The sequence below is a fragment of the Poecilia reticulata genome, chromosome 14 (genome assembly GCF_904066995.2).
Source record: "Poecilia reticulata chromosome 14, P_reticulata-male-v2, whole genome shotgun sequence".
Taxonomy (NCBI): domain Eukaryota; kingdom Metazoa; phylum Chordata; class Actinopteri; order Cyprinodontiformes; family Poeciliidae; genus Poecilia; species Poecilia reticulata.
This window is the reverse complement of record NC_088843.1, coordinates 11373355-11391890: the sequence shown is the minus strand read 5'-3', so window position 1 is coordinate 11391890 and position 18536 is coordinate 11373355. Positions and strand designations below refer to the sequence as shown.

Genomic DNA, 18536 nt, shown 5'->3' with positions numbered 1-18536 from the left:
AGTGAAAGCGTTTTAAACTGTAATTGTTTCACGTTGTTATGACAGTAGAGGTCGTATGCTTTGACTAGGACAGTAGAGTTCAACTTGTGGCTCTGGAGCTGCTTGTGGCTGGTTTGGCTTTCCACATTTCCTCCCTGTAATATAACACTACAGAACTGAACTCTAGTTGTTTTAGTATTTTATTTTTTCTGCATTTTCCTACAATATCTGCGCAGAATTTTAAAAAGCAGAATAAAACAGAAAAAAAATAAAACAATTTTGACATTAGGGAGAATAATAGATTATTTCTCTGACTGATTTTCTACAACAACAATGAAATATTTTGTTTTTAAAGTTGATGTTTTGTCTTTGTTCCAAAGATGAACAATTATGAGTTTAAAAGTACATGTATCTGTACTAAAAATATCCAGTATAACCCAGTTCGACATGCACCAAACAAGCCCAGCAGTGTTTACTACAAGAACACATGAAGCATGCTGTGTGATTAACTGAGCATGCAATTCAACATTGTGTAGCACAACTTTAAAAAGTGACACCAAATTATTAATAAAACTAGTAATTTAGATCGATATTACCAAATTGTGGAACCACTTGATTATCAAGAAAACATCCAAATAGTTCAGTCTCAGTTATTGGTCATACACATAGGCGTAGGAAGAGGGGGGGAGACGGGGGGGACATGTCCCCCCCAATATTGAAGAGAGTCACATTCGTCCCCCCCAATAATTTCACCTCAGTTGCGAAGAATTTTAAAATCTTCGCAACTGAGGTGCGAAGATTTTCGCACCTCAGTTGCGAAAATCAACTGAGGTGATTTTCAGTTGATTAAGGCCCTGTTGTGGGCCTTATTTTGAATAATAATTATTTTATTATGAGAGGAGCAGATCAGGCATAGGAGAGCCAGGTGGAGTTTCAGAGTGTGAAGATATAAAAATTATATTAATTAATTATATTAATTATATAAAAAAATTATATTAATTATATGAGACAATAAGAAAAGTGCTTGAGGAGAGGTTTAAAAATAAATTAGTGAAAAATTTTTGCTACAAAGTAAATAGAGTTTATATGTATAATAATGTATACATCTGGAAATGAAGTTGTTTAAATTCTCATTCTGTATGATAAAAACATACTTTTTATATTTAGTTCACATTCTGATCCTGTAAATTACGTAGTGTCTGTTGTAAATCCATGAATCCATGCAGGAACATCAGGCTGCAGAGAGTCAGAGGGAGGCAGAGACAGAAACACATATCTGTAGATATTTCAGTTAAATGTTTGCGGCTAAAAATGACAGGAGAATAAAAACATTTAGGCTTTTTGCTTCAGTGTTTTTTATGGCTCATGTTTGGTAAGTTACTGAATGCAGGGCTGGAAAGTGATACTGAGTTAACAGTGAGGAGCTAAGGTGTCAGATGTGAAAAGTATCATTTTTTATTTTGTAGATCAAACTGTTGCACTGATGTAGAGAGTTGTTCAAGAACAAAACTTGTTTTTTAGATTTTATTTTTGTTGGTCAAACTGCTGTGTTGAGTTTAAAACTGCCGAGTCCTATTTTATTATTAGTTTTTTACTTTGGTTTTAGAAAGAAGTAGAACCAGTTCAACTGCAAGTCAATTTATATCCGTGCATTTTGACCAATAATAAAATGTCTTTTGACCAATAAGATATATCAGAATCTGGTAGCCTGTCTGTGCTACCAGAGTATGTAGCTTGCCAGTTGTGAGGCAAATGCTAAAGTGAGTGTTCATCCTGGAATCCTGATTATTGGATTGTAAATAGTAACATGTTAGAATACTTGTTACTGAAACAAGGGTCAGATTAGAGTAACGCATTACTGATGTGATGATGGCATAATTGTTTGACATTTCTGCTCAAAATATTTACTGATCTGTCAGGTTTCCGATATGCGTCGCCCCCAATGACAGACTCGTTCCTACGCACTTGCCTAGAACACTCTAAAAGGCAATACCTATTCTTACTTAAATTAGGTTTGTATGCTTTACTCAAGTCTCACTAAATTGTTTATTCAACTCAAGTAATGTGAGCAATGTACATGTTTGGCCTGAGAAAAGTACAAGACTACGTTATTTTGAGTAAACTGGATTTGACCATTTTTGTCACTGGAGTGAATGCTTCAGCTCAGCGGTGCGCATGCGCAGTAAAGTGCGGGAAGCTTCCATCGGAAGAAACAGAGCTTCTTTAAAGGTGAGTTATTCGTCTTCAGTATATTTTCAAGTGCCATGTATGCCTTTACTACTCGCATATATGGTTACAGGTTAATTTTTCTTTGAAAAGATGACGCATAAAAGTCTTTGCAGGCTAATATGCTAATGTTAGCATTGGCTCATGGGTCCAACATTAGCTAAAACTGCCACGCCTTTTACTTGAGAGCCTTTAATGTTTTTGTCCATTGTTGTTGAAAAAAAATTTACCAAGCACTGTTCAGGTAAAATCACTCAATCAGGTTTATTTATGAATTATGCACAATACAGAGAGCTTGTAGGACAATCAATCATGAAGCAATTCTGGATGGAAAGCTCTGCCAGGCAGAGACAACACATGAGTCTTTTACACACATTAAAGTTAATTTTAAATCGACTTATATTATGTCTAGCACAGTGTTTCTCAACCTTTTTCGGCCCAGCGCCCCCCTAGCCCTAATCCAGGTCCCTCACCGACCCCCACCAAAGAATTTGTAGGTTACTTTGCACTGACAATTATTTTATTATTAATATTACTATCATTATTGTAGATATTTTGAATCGGCGCACCGATTATGTTTTCCCGTACACTTTGCGCCCCTTACGCTCCTTCACCTCGCGCACATAACGGGGTAAATGTAGCGAGTTTTGCCCTAAATGTATCGGCGTCTGGTGGAGGGGGGCTGAGGGGGAAGGCGAGCGTATGTTTCTACGCTCCTTCGTGGGGGGGGGGGCACCGATTTATGTTTTCGCATCCACCTGAATAATGTGTAGTTGCGCCCCTGCCCATGGCTCTTCAACAATATTATTTTACCTTTTATCTGGAAATAGTGTCTGTTTATTCTTAGCATACAGACCTCTGTATTAATTATTGCTCGAAAGGTCTTGCCATACCAGTTTATTCCTCCGTATTTACTTTAGTTTCTTAGTTTATTCTTGCATTTGTTCTTCATTCATGGCCATTTAGTTTCCTTTGATTAGTATTATCCTCTCTATTGCTATGTCCACTTTAGTTTCTTTCCTGTTGCTAAATTTATTTGATCGTTTATTGACCATCAGTAATTTTCACTCATTACCTGCTGCGCCTCCTAATCATCATGTGTTTCACATCATGTGTTCATCATTTTTCACTGTTCAGCGTCGGATTCTCTGTTTTTATGCCATAATTCACATGTAGTTCGTCGCTCCGTTTTATGTCCCGCTTCTCCTGTTTCAGAGTTTAGCGCAATGTGCGCGGCGGTTTTTTGTTTGTTTGTTTTTTTAACTCCCTAATATGCAGGGCGGTCAGGAAACATATCGATGGGGAAAAGGCAGACTGACATAAACCTTTTAAAACAACGGAAACAATTTCTGCATTCTGATTATTGAAATGTAAAAGTGCTGTGTTGTTCTATCACCCCCGTTTCATACCAGACCACTTACAGCACCGTGTTAACGCTATAAAATGAATGCTCTCTATCGTGGTATCACCCATGGAGGGATTTCTTTATTGAAATGGGTTCATTTTTCAGAGGGATACAAAGTCAGGGCATCGTGATTTTAGTAATTACATGTTTATAAGAGCAATTTTCTGTTGTCCTTCATGGAAGCGGGCAGCTTTCAAACTGAAATAAAACACTTTTTAATATGAATTGCTGCTTTGACATGATCACAGAACTGCCAAAACATATGTAGCCTACATAAATACCAGACAAAGTGAATCACAGCAGCGTCATCAGCTGGTGTAATGCTGAACTGATGCGGAGCGGAGCTGCGCCATGAAGCTACAAACACCGAATAGAAGAAGAGCTGCCATCGATACAGTTGCAGCCAAGCATGATTTACTTTTACACAGAACAGTTTTACCAAGTTGCTCAAAATCTAAACTGGTATTGTTGTGGATTTAAGGTGTAAAGTTTACCTTCGACCAAACGCCCCCCAAAGGCATCCCAGCGCCCCCCTTTTGTAAAAATGTCCGCCAGCGCCCCCTGCCGTCCTCTGAACGCCCCCTGGGGGGCGGTACCGCCCACGTTGAGAACCGCTAGTCTAGAAGAATGAATTTCTAAACTCTTAAACATCCTTAGGAGTCAAACAACTAAGAATGATCATAATTAAGCTACCCAATTTTATGTGTTTTCTAGGAAACCCAACAAAACAAAAAAATTACATTAGTGCAGTGAAGGTATAGATAAGTGTCCGTTCAAAACCCAACAAGAAAGCGCAGATTTTCCATCTGGAAAGTAGGTAAAGCGTAGAAGCAGGAACACTGATCGCCTGTCTGCTCAGGAGGATTTGTTACCTCCTGTCTAAAACTTCACTCTGGACTTCGGTCACTCGACAGTGGACCAGCAATAGTTCTTTGGGTGGAGAGCCTTTCAGAAACATCTAAACTAGCTGTTGCTCTGGACATTATCCTCTTTGGTGTCAAAAGTTGAAGTACTTGATACTTGGTAGAGTGAAGTTTTTCTGCTCACTCTGTTGCTCTGTTGTTTCAGATTTAAAGATAATGGTGTTATCTTAAACACCATTTAAGATAAATTGTGTTTTTTTCCTCATTTCTGCCTTTGCAATGATTCTGCTTAAACATCTCTTTCTGTAAATATTTCTCTTTGTTCTGTATAGCCTATACTTGGTATCACAAAACATTAGGCAATATCAAAATCGAATAATGGTAATATTAGCCTAAATGCAGCCAGTGGCATGTGGGCTATAACTAGCATGTTGTCTTACATTGACTTCCTCCATTCAGTGTGCTAAACATGGTTAATAAATAAACAAAATAGCCAAAAAGCTTATTTTAGGAAAAAGCCTACTTTTAATGTGGGCAATAGTTACATTAGAAATGTTTGTGCTCTGCTTTTTTATTTTTACTTTTGCAAAAGTAAAAATCTGAAGTTCACTTCGTGGCTCGTGGTTACCAGTAAACACACTCATCTCTTAGCAACAGATTAGCAACAAAAATTGTTATTGTTCAAAAAACATAGGATTTCTTCTGCTCTCTCTCAGACGTTTACTTTATGGAACTTTGTGGACCTTGGTTACCAGAAAACGCGATCATCAGCAACAGATTAAAAGCGTAGCAGCAAAAATTCTTATTGATAAAAAAATATAATGTTTCTCCTGCTCTTTTGAAATACCACTTATTTTACACTAACAAGAATTGTGCAGTTGGTGAATTTTGCAGAATAGTTTTTTGTTGTTGTAATTGTTCATAAATGTATCTAACACATTCAACACAAAAGTAAAAATCTCGATATATACTTCGTGGCAGTTCGTTACCAGAAAAAAACCCGCTTATCTCTTAAAACCAAATTAATAACAAGTAGTTTATAAAACAAAAGCTCTTTCGAAATAAAGCTTACTGATTAGATACAAGACATTTACCGTTGGCAAATTACGCTAAAGTAAAAATCTGAAGTTCACTTCGTGGCTCGTGGTTACCAGTAAACACACTCATCTCTTAGCAACAGATAAGCAACAAAAATTGTTATTGTTCAAAAAACATAGGATTTCTTCTGCTCTCTCTCAGACGTTTACTTTATGGAACTTTGTGGACCTTGGTTACCAGAAAACGCGATCATCTCTAAGCAACAGATTAAAAGCGCAGCAGCAAAAATTCTTATTGATAAAAAAATATAATGTTTCTCCCGCTCTTTTGAAATACCACTTATTTTACACTAACAAGAATTGTGCAGTTGGTGAATTTTGCAGAATAGTTTTTTTGTGTGTAATTGTTCATAAATGTATTTAACACATTCAACTCAAAAGTAAAAATCTCGATATATACTTCGTGGCAGTTCGTTACCAGAAAAAAACCCACTTATCTTTTAAAACCTAATTAATAACAAGTAGTTTATAAAACAAAAGCTCTTTCGAAATAACGCTTATCTGATTAAGATACAAGACATTTACCGTTGGCAAATTTCGCAAAAGTAAGAATCTGAAGTTCACTTCGTGGCACTTGGTTACCAGTAAACACAACCATCTCTTAGCAACAGATTTGCAACAAAAATTGTTATTGTTCAAAAAACATAAAAACTTCGTGGCACTTGGTTACCAGTAAACATACTCATCTCTTAGCAACAAAAATGGTAATTGTTCAAAAAACATAAAATTTGCTCTGCTCTTTTGAAATGGAGTGGAGCGGCAAAGTGAGAAGAAAGGAAAAAAGAGAGCAAGGAAAAACCAAAAACTGGACACATTTTGTTCGTCGTCTTGGAGATGAAGCGGAGTTTTTGTTGGCAGCGATTCAGACCCGCCAAAACTGCCAGCCCAGCCAGGGAGCCAGAGTAGTTGCAGGTAGCAACTCTAATGTTAATCACAATGTGAGTTAACTGATTATAAACTGTACCAGCACCAAGGTTTATAGTTAAGGTTTACATTGGAGCCGCCTGGGAGAGCGGCGCGTGATCCGCACTGCGTGTCCGTTTCAACGCGCACAATGAACCGAGCTCCGTGCTCATGATAAATTAAAACAAATTCAATCATTTCCATTGGCATGATTTATCACTTCTCTTTTTATTTCTCTTTCTTTCTACAAAAAACTGTATGATAAAAGCTTTCAGGTTGGTGCTTTGGTCTCAGCTAAACCTTTTTTTGAAGGACAATTTTATTTACAAAGACTTCAAAATTCATTTTATTTGTCGTTTTGTTTATTTATTTTGGATATTTAAAATGCCTTCCAGTTGCAGTGTTAAATGTTTATTATAATTTTAAGTTTACTGATCTTTCAGATTGTGTTCTTGCATTATAATTTTCCCATTAACATTTATTACTTAAAAATGGTCTAAAAACAACAATAATATTGTTTATCAAAAATCAAAATGTGTTATTGTGACAGGTCTACACACATATATAGTGTAGTTAGTTTGAAAGAGTAATTTGATCACTCAATGAAAAATTCATCCATCAGCTAGAAAATGTGCATCTCTTTCCCCTCCATCGTTTACGTTTGTGTCGCTGGTGTTACATATGAAACGTATCTCCCCAAAGAAAAAGAAGAAAGCAACAATATGTGTTTTCTAAAAATAATCACAAATACTTAACTTGGGTAATTTTAATCTGATTATTGGATTGTAAATACTAACACGTTAGATTACTCGTTACAAGGGGTCAGATTAGAGTAACACGTTGATGACACCATTGTTTGACATTTTTGCTCAAGCTATTTACGGATCTTTCAAGTTTTCGATATGTGTCCCCCCCAATGATAAACTTGTTCCTACGCCCTTGGTCATACATTAAAATAATAGAAGATGTCATAGCGCTGCATTTATAAATGCAGACAACTTCTCTTCTGTATAGAAGTTTTTTAAAACAATTCAGTCGTACAGCTAGATAGTTTATTCAACAAACTCGCTAAGCTAGTAACACGCAGCTAATACCACTAAAAGTAAAAAACGGTAAAAATATAAAAATGGAACCATCACAATGATGCGACTGTACTTGTATAGCAAGTAGGAATTTAAAAGCTCAAGACAAAATGTATTTAGTAGATGTAAGACTGGAAATTACTGATGCCAGTTGATAAAATCAAGTGCAACCAGTTACATAAAAACACACTGAAGTTTGGGAGGTCAAGACGAAACAGTGTAGAGACGTTCGAGGGAACTTTGTTTGTTTCCAAATCCGAGGTTCTTGAGTTTCCTGTTAGATATTTGGACTTTATTAGAACGTCTCTTTCATTGGTTTTGATTTATCTGTTCTAGTCTTGTTTTCAAACTGGTTTCCACATAACAGTCAGACCACAAAGATCCACAAAGATCACCACCATGTTCCTCCAAACAATCCAATTCATTGTCAAGAAGACATTTTTAGCTGGAGTCTGATTAAGATAAAGAGCCATGTGAAAAGCCCTCCAAACAGCTTATTCTTCTTGCCTTCTGGCTTTCTTTTGTTTTTTATTATTGAAAAATCACATATGAGAAGGCTATTGATCTTCTGATTTATCTCTACCTTAGCTACAGCAGATTGCTGATTTAAGCCGCAATAAAGGGAGGGCAAATAAAAAAAGGTATAAGCCCTGATACTCTTTGAAGAGCCGTCTTTGGTCTCGTTTTGAAGCTTCTGCCATTAGAAGAAACAAGGGGAGGAGGAAGAAAAAAGAGAGCTCTTCAAGCAGCGAGAAGGGAGATGCTCAGCCTCTGTCCTGAGCTAAATTTGGCCTTCGAGTATCTATGTCGATTGCAAGGAGTCACTAGAACATCTCCACAGGCATTCAAGGGCACAAACATTCTTGAGGAGATGCAAATGAACTCTGGCGCTTCAGCACACATATTAGAGCGCATGCATGTGCGCAAACTGCCTCACACAGGAGGGGAAGATAAGAGCCGGCGTATTCCCTCAGAGATGAGCAGCCTCAGCGCTCCTTCTGTTGATGCTCACGAAGTTTAATGCAAACAGCCAGCTCCCATTGCCTGGCACTCTGGTTCTGTGTGGGCATTGTACGTCTCGTCTATCTTAAAATGTGTCATTTTAGGCAAAGTAGTTAGAAATGTAAAAATGATGCATGTTTTTTTTTTTTGGTTGTAGAGCCAAGTGTTTTGGGTTACGTCTGTACCTGCATTAGCCATCGAGATATTGAAGGTGTTCCACATTCAGATTAGCTCTGGCTCAGTCTGTGTCTCTGAAATTCAATTTTCAAGTCTTACGAAAGATTCTTTCTTGAAATTAGTTGTGCACTTTGGACCATTCCAACACATGAATTTGATTTGATGGAAACAATTACACTGTAGCTCTGAAGCTTAACCCTTGCCCCAAGTTTGCAGGATATTACGTTTCTTCTTCATTCCTTGCTCTGTATTTAGCACTGTCCACATTTCTATTAATTTGGACCAGATTTCCTGTCTCTACTGCAGAGAAGCTTCCCCACAGCATGACGATGGCACCACTATGGCTCACTGTGTGGGTGTTGTTTACAAGGTGATTTTCAGTGTTAGCTTTCCACCTCAAACCCTGGTCTCATTTTAGCAGAGCACCTTTTTGTTCACGCATTTGCCCTTCTTCTGACAAACTGCAAAGTAGACTTCTACACCCTTTCCTCCCCCCGCCCACCCAAAAAAATGCATAAAACACTTTAGAGCTATATTTCTGGAGTGAGCAGCTAATGGTTATTATTCTATTAACAAAGTTTTCCATCTGACCCAGCAGGTGGAGGTTTCTTCCTGTTAAAAGGGAGGTTTTTCTCTCTACTGTCGCTGTATGCGTTCTCAGTAAGAGGGATTCCTGCAAGTCAGTGACTTGATACAAAACCTTATAAACCAGTTTAAATAATGAACTGAACTGTGTGTTCGATAGCTGTGGTCAACTGGAATGGATTAGAATGAAATTTTTTGTAAGGTGCTTTGTTATAAACTGGCACTATATAAGTAAACTGGGTGGTGTAGAACTGGGTGATGTAGAACAGGGGGTTGTAGAACCGGGTGGTGTAGAACTGGGTGATGTAGAACCGGGTGGTGTAGAACAGGGTGGTGTAGAACCGGGTGGGGTGGTGTAGAACCGGGTGGTGTAGAACAGGGTGGTGTAGAACCTGGTGGTGTAGAACCAGGTGGGGTGGTGTAGAACTGGGTGGTGTAGAACCGGGTGGTGTATTGACACCTTATAGGAACGCTGGATTAATCTCCACAAAGGTGGAGTCTATTTAATAAGTAGGTTTCTTCCAAGGCATTGATCACACAGGATTTTATTTAGAGGTGTCAGCATAAAATTTTCTTCTTTGTGAATAAAAAAAATTGGTTTCCACTTGCTACTTGTGTACCTTTTTGTGTTTGTCTATCACTTAACATGTCAATAAAACAAATCAAAGTTCGAGGTTCCAGCAAGACGAAATGTGGAAAACCTTCAGGCCTGATAACCCTTCTGCAAAGCTTCGTATGTGAGCAACTCCAAAAACAGAAAGACTCTCACTCTCTTGAGCCCTGAATATTCACAGTAACCCTGTCGATAATGACCACAGGGACTTGTCTCATGCTGATGAGGGGTGAAGCAGCGAAACACCCCCTCTGAAGAGCACACTACTCAACAGTAGTGGCTGTTTATGAAGCAAAGAAGCAAGCAGAGGCTTGTCAGAACACATTTATAAACCTTTGGTTAGCTCAGCGGGTCACCAATCTTCACAGTTTTGCCTTCACAGTTTGAACCACTGACCTGACAAACTAATCTGAAATCCCTCCTCTCTATCCATAATCATTTTGTGTTTTATTTTAGTCTGTTTTGCTCTACCTAAACCAAAATCCAAACTGAAAACCTTATCGTAAGCAAGTGTTGATATGTATGTCAACTTATTAAAGGTCGGATCATTGTTTTACTATAGCAGACAAATAAACAAATCTGCCGTCTGCTTTATTTATGGCTGTCTGACATTGATTGTTTCAAAGACTGAAGCATCAAATACAAGAATCTTGGCTGTTACCACGGTAACAGATTAAATGATTCGGGGGATCCTCTGCTCAGGCGACAGGTCTGTGTTCTGGACGTAAACATGTAAAGAACACAGGTGGGTTCTAAGAGTAGCATACATTTCTAAATTACTTTAGACAAGAGAACTGAATTTGTAACTCGGGGTGTTCTGAGTTCAAACAAAAGGAAAAGCATTTGAGAGGCACAGCTTTCCTTTTGCAGAGAAACCCCTGCGGGCATTTTTTCAATGTAAAGAGAATTTTTGAAGAGCAATGAGAGTGAGAGAGAAAAAGAGAGCAACATAAGAGACAAGTCAGTACAAATGAAAGAAACATGTTTTTTACTTAACTTTGATTTCCCCTTCATTCAATATTTCTTTTTTCCTGTATCCCCCACACCTTATTCTGCAGCTCCACTCAGAACGACCCGTCGGCTACCGTGGGAAAAGTTCGAGACTTGGCTTCCTTCCGACGGCACTTCCGGATGGGCTTCATGACCATGCCGGCCTCCCAGGACCTGTCCCCTCACACCTGTGCCTCGGCCATGGCGCCCCGCTCGCAGTCCTGCCACGCTGTTGGTGCGGGGGATACGAGCCTCGAGAATGGAGATTACTCTGACACCCAGTCGCAGCACGGTGGCCGCTGCCCCCCGGCCAAACCCAAACGCCATCCAAGTACCCGCCTGAGCTCCTCGTCTGCTGACAGCAGAGGACCTCCTGAGACCCCGCCACCCTCTTCAAGCTCCCACTCACAAGGAAAACATTCAGAGAAGAAAAATTGTAAGCAGAAGTGTGTTTTGGTCAAATTCTCTGTTGAAAATTGTTTATATTTTAACAAGACTTGTTATGTCTCGCAGCAATGAAGAAGTCCGACTCTGGGGAGATTGGAGCAAAGAAGGTGCCTCCTTTGAAACCCAAAAGGAGTCCCAGTACCCAGCTCACCTTTGAGCCCCTTCCTCCACGTGTGCCTCCTTCTGCCACCCCCTTGCCCTTCCAGGCAGCAGACTCTCAGATTCAGACAGGAGATGGAGAGGATGAGCCAGTCTATATAGAGATGGTGGGCCAAGTGTTCACCAGAGAGAGCCAGACTGCCACACCCCACCCTGTCACTCCCGTGGCCACCACGCCCGACTCTGACTCAGACCAGAGTGAAGCGATCTACGAGGAGATGAAATACCCACATCAGGAGGACAGAGAGTCCCAGAGGCATCTCCCGCCAAAGCATGAGAAGCTTAAAGCCTCAAAGCACTACCACGTCACCACCTCATCCTCCAGTAGTTCTTCTTCTCTCCCTCGCCCTTCATCTTCTTCTCCGTCCTACTCCAAACCCAAAGCTACGGTGTCCATCTCCCATTCTTCTCCGCTGCCTTCCTCTGCATCCTCCACTCCTGTACCCCAGGTCCTCTCCACCAGTCCCCACACACCACGAGCTCCAACTCCTTATCTGTTGCAAGGAGGTAAATCCGAATCCGAGTCCAACACGAAGATCCCGGCACCGTTCCCCAATCTCCTGCAGCACCGACCCCCACTGCTAGCCTTTCCTCAGCCTGCAGCTGCCTCCAGCGGCGTTGGGGTTCAAAACAAGACATCCACCTGTGCTAAAACTCAAACATCCACTGCTACAGCTCAAGCCAGCACCTCCTCATCGGCTTCTTCTAATGTTTCCACCTCCCTGTCAGGGTCCAAGGAATCATCAGGTGGCACGTCACAGCAGGACAAATACAGCCGAGACTCCCAGTTAGGCCCTGCTCCCGGGCTGAGAGCCAGGAGCCACTCCACACCGCTACCTCCCTCCTCCAAATCCACTTCCCCTTTCTCCCATCACCACCACCATCCTCACCATCGCCCCTCGCACTATCATCACTACCGCAAGCCAGACAGAGGAGACTCCCCTGCTCCGACCAAGAGCAGCTCTCAGTCATCCAACCAGGCAACAGTCCAGACGCAAACCTCATGTACGGGCAAGGAGGGCAAGAGTGTGAGCTTCCTCCTAAAGTCTGACAAAGGAGAGCGGGATAAAGACCGGGACAGAGGTAGAGACAGGGACAAGGAGCGAGATAGAGACAAGGACAGGGACAGGGACAGGGACAGAGACAGGGATAAGGACAGAGAGCGAGACCGAGAAAGAGATAGAGATAGAGACAGAGATAGAGACAGAGATAGAGATAGAGATAGAGATAGAGATAGGGAAGGAGGGCCACACTCATTACCGATAGAGAGCATTACCACCACTAGCAGCCAAACACCTCAAAGCAGCACCAGCTCCACTCCTACGCCACTATCCTCTTCCCAGCGTCCTCATTCTCGCCCACACCTCCGCTCTCACACACCCCACGGTCTGCCAGCATACAAGCCGCCCTCCTCAGACAGCCCGCTGCTGTGGACCTACCCGTCCAGTGGCTTCCGGAGACCGCCGGCCTATGAGAGCTTGAGAGCCAGCTCTCAGACGCCGTCTCTACAACAGCCTTTAAGTCTTACTGGTGTGGGCGAGGGGTTGTCCAAGAGCAACAGCGGGTCCTCATCGCAGTCAAAAGTTGGCTTCATGCCCTGGGACAGCAGCGTCAGCTTAGCTGCGGACGACGGGTCTTACTGGCCCATGCAGAGGAAGCTGTCCTTTAGCCATGGGAGCAGAGACGCGGAGAGTAAGTCGTCAATTTGAATCAATAAGGCTTGAATTTTTGAAGTGAGGTTTTGTAAAAAGTTATCATGCAGGTAATTTGCAATCGATGACTCTCTTAGCTAATCCAGATGATCTTAGTTTTGTAGTCTGAGACAGACCAAGACCAAAGACTTCTACCATCTTTTAACAACTCCATCTTCAAAAATGGTGATTCTAAGAAACGTTTTCATATAAAGCAACGTCCTGTGAAAACAATCAAAAGAAACAAAATAAAGTTCCACAGCAATTTGATTTAACGCTATGCTAAATTGTTGCACTGCTTTCTACACCTTATATGTTGCTTTCTCAGTGCACGTTTCAAGCAGGAGGATTATTGCTGATACACCCACTCCCACTGTCATTTCCTGTACAAATAATTGACTCAATAAAAAAGAAAAAATAATACAATACATATATTATAATGTCTACAGGTTTCCAAAATATTATTGCACAAACTGTTACAGGGACATTTAATGCTTTAAGGGGCCACTTTTGTTTTGGCCCCTCTGACACTAAATCAACTAATCTAGATTAAGACAAAGCAACAATTACCTTTTACAGCATATTATCTGCTTATAACCCTCAACAGAATCTTTTGATTCTGTTGAGTCGTTACGACTTCACCCTTCTGCTGGAGACACTGCTCCTCCAGATCTATTTATAAGTTGCTGGAAAAGAAAGAAGAAAACAGTGATTCTATATGTGTTTCATTTTCATTTACTTATGCTCCTTTCCCTGATTCAGAGGACGAAGGGCGGGCCTGGAACGGCAGTGCTGATGCACTGTTGAGGATGGACAAGGAGGATCTCGGTTTGGGCTCTCGAGGCGGCCAGTCAGGCATCCCAGTTCACTTTAGTGGCGCCACCAGCAGGGCTCTGGGTCACTGCGAGTCGTTAGCTGGTGTGGACAGCAGCCCGGGATTCAGAGCGCTGCCCAGAGGAGGACTTCCTCTTCCCTGCCAGACCTTCCCTGCCTGTCGAAACGGAGGTAAGCACACCTGATGTTTTCTAGTAGTTACAGTATTTTGTTTAGAAGGAATCCCTGAAAATAGATGAGCGGTGATTTGCAATTGCATTAGCACCCCTTGAAAATTACTAGATCAAATTAGAGGATCAAATATCTGTGTATTTTTTGGGGGCATACTTTTAAAAAAAAACTCATTGCTTTCTTTCAACAATTGCTTTTCGTCCTCCCACACTTACATGAAGGGTTGCAATTGTGCTTCATTCTTTCCTTTTTCAGACAATACCTTAAAGAGTATCAGAGTAAAGATAATTTAATTCTAATCTGTGACACAGTCTTCAAATATTTACTGATAAAAAGTTATGAGAAGCATCTATTGCTTTATTTCTGGTTGTCCTAGTCGATATAATGAAATCACAAATGAATGCATTCATATTGCAACACTGCAAGGAGCAGGAATACCTTTGAATGACGCTGTACAGTAGTTATTGTCTCTTGTTTGAGTTGTTGCCTAAAACATGCTTAGAAAGATTATCTCAGTTATTTAAAATTTACTGTTGGACCCTGTGTGGGACATAAATCATCTAATATTGTGGGAAATATATTTATTAATCACACAAGTGTATTTTCATTTCTTATCATTTCACAATTAATTTACTTATTTGTGGACACTTCAAATGTAAAAGTGTTCATGTTCTATTTTTGGTTAAACCATTCATGGTTAAATCTTTTGCTTGGTTGGAAAAATAAATAATGTACAAGTAGTAAAAGAAATATAACACAGAACGAGGGCACCGTCGATGTCCGCCTTATCCGACCATGTTTCCTTCTAGTATCCTGATAAGTTGGCATGCACTGTAACGTTTGTTTCCTTGCAGAAGTGGGGCGGCTGGGCCGCTCCTCCTCTGCTGCTGGAGTCAGACAGGTGGGTGGAGGAGATGTCCACAGACAGAGCAGTCTACCAGTACGAGAAGCCCTAAATCAGGTGAATATATATCACATCTGGCCCCACAGCTGCAGACACTAGTAAATTTCAAACACAGTTTATTTTGAAGTCAATATTAATATTGCTCTCGTTACGACTTCACCCTTCTGCTGGAGACACTGCTCCTCCAGATCTATTTATAGCTGGTAGTTATGCCCACCGAGCAGAATAAGGGTCTGGTTTGTCTGTGAAGGGAAAAAAAAGGGTATGTGACGACAAAAAAAAAAAAATGGAAGCAGTCAGGAAGGAATACATTGCGGATGTGAGAACACACTCAGCTGTATCAGGAGTGTGAACTGCAGTCTCCCAGCATCACATTTTTGCCCAGTTTCTGGCTCTATTGCAAGTGCTGACGCAGTTTGACTGTGCTGCAGAGACTATCTGCATGCGTTTGAGCGTCAAACTGTTAAACATGCAGCCACAGCACATCCTGGTGGCTGTCTGTGGAAAGTGAACCTTTTTTTGTTTTTTTAAACACGTGCAAAGATTCTATCCATTTATTAGTGCACTGTGATGACATTAAAACTATAGAAAGCCATGTGCTGACGAACACCTTCTACTTCACATGCAGCTGCACGGTGTGGCCCCGTCTCAGGCTCCTTGCAGCCCCAGCGGCCCCGGCGTGTCCCGGCAGCAGCAGCAGCTTCAGCTCCACCAGCAGCAGCTGCAGCTCAAGCAGCAGCTCCAGCAGCTTCAGCAACAGCACCACCTACAGTTGCAGTTCCAGCAGCTTGCCCAGCTGGCACAGGGACAGCCTCCCGCTGGCGGGGGCACCATGTCGTCTACGTCGCAGACGCAGAGGGACGGCAAGCTGCTTGAAGTCATCGAGCGTAAGCGCTGCCTGTGCAAGGAGATTAAGGCACACAGACGGCCCGACAAAAGCCTGTGCAAGCAGGACAGCATGCCCATCCTCCCTAGCTGGAGACGGACACCTGAGCCTCGTAAGACTGGCACGCCACCCTGTCAGAGGCCGCAGGCCGTCGTGTGGGACACGGCTATCTGACCCCAGGAGAAGCGGATTACATAATATCATCTTTCAAACGGTCTGGGGAGAGAAATTACTTTAAGGAAGACAGATTGCATATCAAATGCAAACTTTGCTATTATTGTAATAGGGACTGGTTAGTTGAACTTTGACTACAAAAAGAGGTGAAGAAATGTAGTTATTACAATCAGACTAAGTTCATTTCTTACCCAACTGATTTGTATTTTCTCTGTACTACGTACTGCACTGATGTGTTCTGATTGCCAACAAGTTATTTTTTTGCCACTAAAAACACCACTTATTATTGCTAATACAGAGTGGGTTGTTTTCCTAGATTGGTGTTGCCAAATATCCTCCTGACTACTTGAGACACAAGGGAATCATGTACTTTCTTCAACAAAGCATCGAAACTACTCTGCAGAGGAGAGCAGACGAGACTCGTAGATAAGTTATCGAAGTGTTTCTTGAAAATCGTGAATGTATATGAGATGTCTTGGTATCAATAGATTGTCATTGTGGATGCAAATAATCATCACTGAGAAGTAAAAGCTACCTACTGTGTCCGTTTGCATATTTGTAATGTAAATCTATTTACTTTCTCGACTTTTCTGCAATTTTACAGCAATACGCTCTGAAAAAAAGCAAACTTTTGAGCAACATATTTAAAAAATAAATAAATAAATAAATCTTGTGTCAGCTAGCCTAACATACATATCTGAGACTTGAAGAAGTCATATTTACTGTGTCATACTCTGCATGTCACCAATAGACAAGCAGTGCTGTAACCGTAAGACAAAAAAAAAGAGAGAAAACAAGGATCTTGTCCAACAGATCTTAACTTTACGGTCCTGTGTGGCTGTAGGAAAAAGATAATAGGACGAGTCTGGGGCTGGGTTAGTCCAGCCGAGTGTAGTCAGATACAGATCAGTGGTACACAAAACTCCAGTCATCGCTCATGCTTTTTAACGCAGTTGCACATTAGCGTCCGTTCCACCGAGCACTTGACACCCATCAGCTCAAAGACTGCGCAACACGGTGCAGCTGATGAGACTGTGAGCATCGATCACCTCAACCCGAATGCTGGAACAATCTGCACAAAGCATTGCTTAGAGGAGAAATTCAGAACCCTGATGTACTGTAAATAGACATGTACAAGTGTATTGAAAATGTAGCAATTATCTCCATTTTCATACTTGTAATCAATACATATTATGTAGCATAGACTGTATAAACATAACTTTGTTCACTTGTTTTTTTTTTGTTTGTTTTTTTTTTTTTTACTAAGAGAATTGAGTACCTGATGCAGACAGCCCATGCATTACTTATTGTTCGATTTATAAACAATGAGCCCTCTGGAGAGGAAAAAAAAAACTAAACAAAAACAAACAGTTGTTTATATAATTTTATGCAAGATTCCCTTTAAGCTATGTTGTTTATTCGATCCCCTTTTTCTACATTCACTTTTATTTATGTACAGATTTTAACAGCTTTTTTGGTCTTAACATTTTTAATACTTTGCTGCTATTTCAATACCCGTGTTGTTCAATGGACTACATAGTGTTGCCATGATAAACATTATTAATATGATGCTTATTGTTACATTTTTTTTTTCTGGGGTCGGGGGTTTCCAGAAAGCCACGTGGAATGAAGTTTGTACCTTGAAGAGTCAGCTCTCCTGTAATAGTATTAAGGCGCTTGAATGTCTCTTGGTTGATGTTTTATTTTAATTATTATTATTATTATTATTATTTTTAATAATAGTTATAGTACCAAACTGTACAGTGCAGTACATCCAGTGAAAAAAGACCTATTTAAAATGTTTAAGACTCACTCTTTGGCCTTTTCCTTTTTGTTTATGTCCATCTGCTTGTGTTGGAGGTTTACTTTTTCTTTCTTTTTCTAAGCCTTTTGAGTCCATTTTCATAAAAAAATAAAAATAAAAAACACAGGCCAAGTTGGAGGAAATGGGCAAGTGCAATGCATGCAGAGATTCCTTACACTGAAATGCTCCAAATGATACTTCCTATTGTGCCCAGTTTGATTTTAAATACCAAGTAATCACCTTATTGTCATGGACTGATGCGATACCCGAGGTACAGGCTACCATTTTTCCAGAATAGTTTACAGAGGCTGTTGGTTTTGTGTGTCTTCTGAAACTGTGGCCATTATACGAGTGCCATATACTCTATTGATATGGTAAGATACGGTGTACCTTGGAAATCACTGTAGTGCTATATTTGCATTGATATTGTCATTGGAAATAAATTTTATATAATGAACTTTACACAACAAACAAAAGTGGTCCCTGTTCCTGTATGCACCCAGTGACCCCTGCACTGACAAGCATGTGGATGGATGAATGAATA

At 40.7% G+C, this 18536-nt stretch overlaps 1 protein-coding gene across 5 annotated transcripts in view; it reads left to right on the top strand.

The window, feature by feature from the left end:
• nyap1 (neuronal tyrosine phosphorylated phosphoinositide-3-kinase adaptor 1) overlaps nt 1–18468 on the top strand; it is a 46226-nt gene extending 27758 nt beyond the window's left edge. For 2 of the 5 annotated variants that reach the window (XM_017308634.2, XM_081615685.1), the window contains exons 3-7: nt 10991–11358; nt 11436–13220; nt 13982–14224; nt 15079–15185; nt 15757–18468. In XM_017308634.2, the coding sequence (XP_017164123.2) occupies nt 10991–11358; nt 11436–13220; nt 13982–14224; nt 15079–15185; nt 15757–16188 (2935 nt within the window). In that variant the 3' untranslated portion in view covers nt 16189–18468. Of the gene's footprint in view, nt 1–6064; nt 6509–7435; nt 9105–10990; nt 11359–11435; nt 13221–13981; nt 14225–15078; nt 15186–15756 lie in introns of those variants that run through there. The other 3 variants (XM_081615686.1, XM_081615687.1, XM_008427634.3) reach the window with 3 other exon arrangements.
• The last annotated feature ends 68 nt before the right edge of the window (nt 18469–18536 follow it).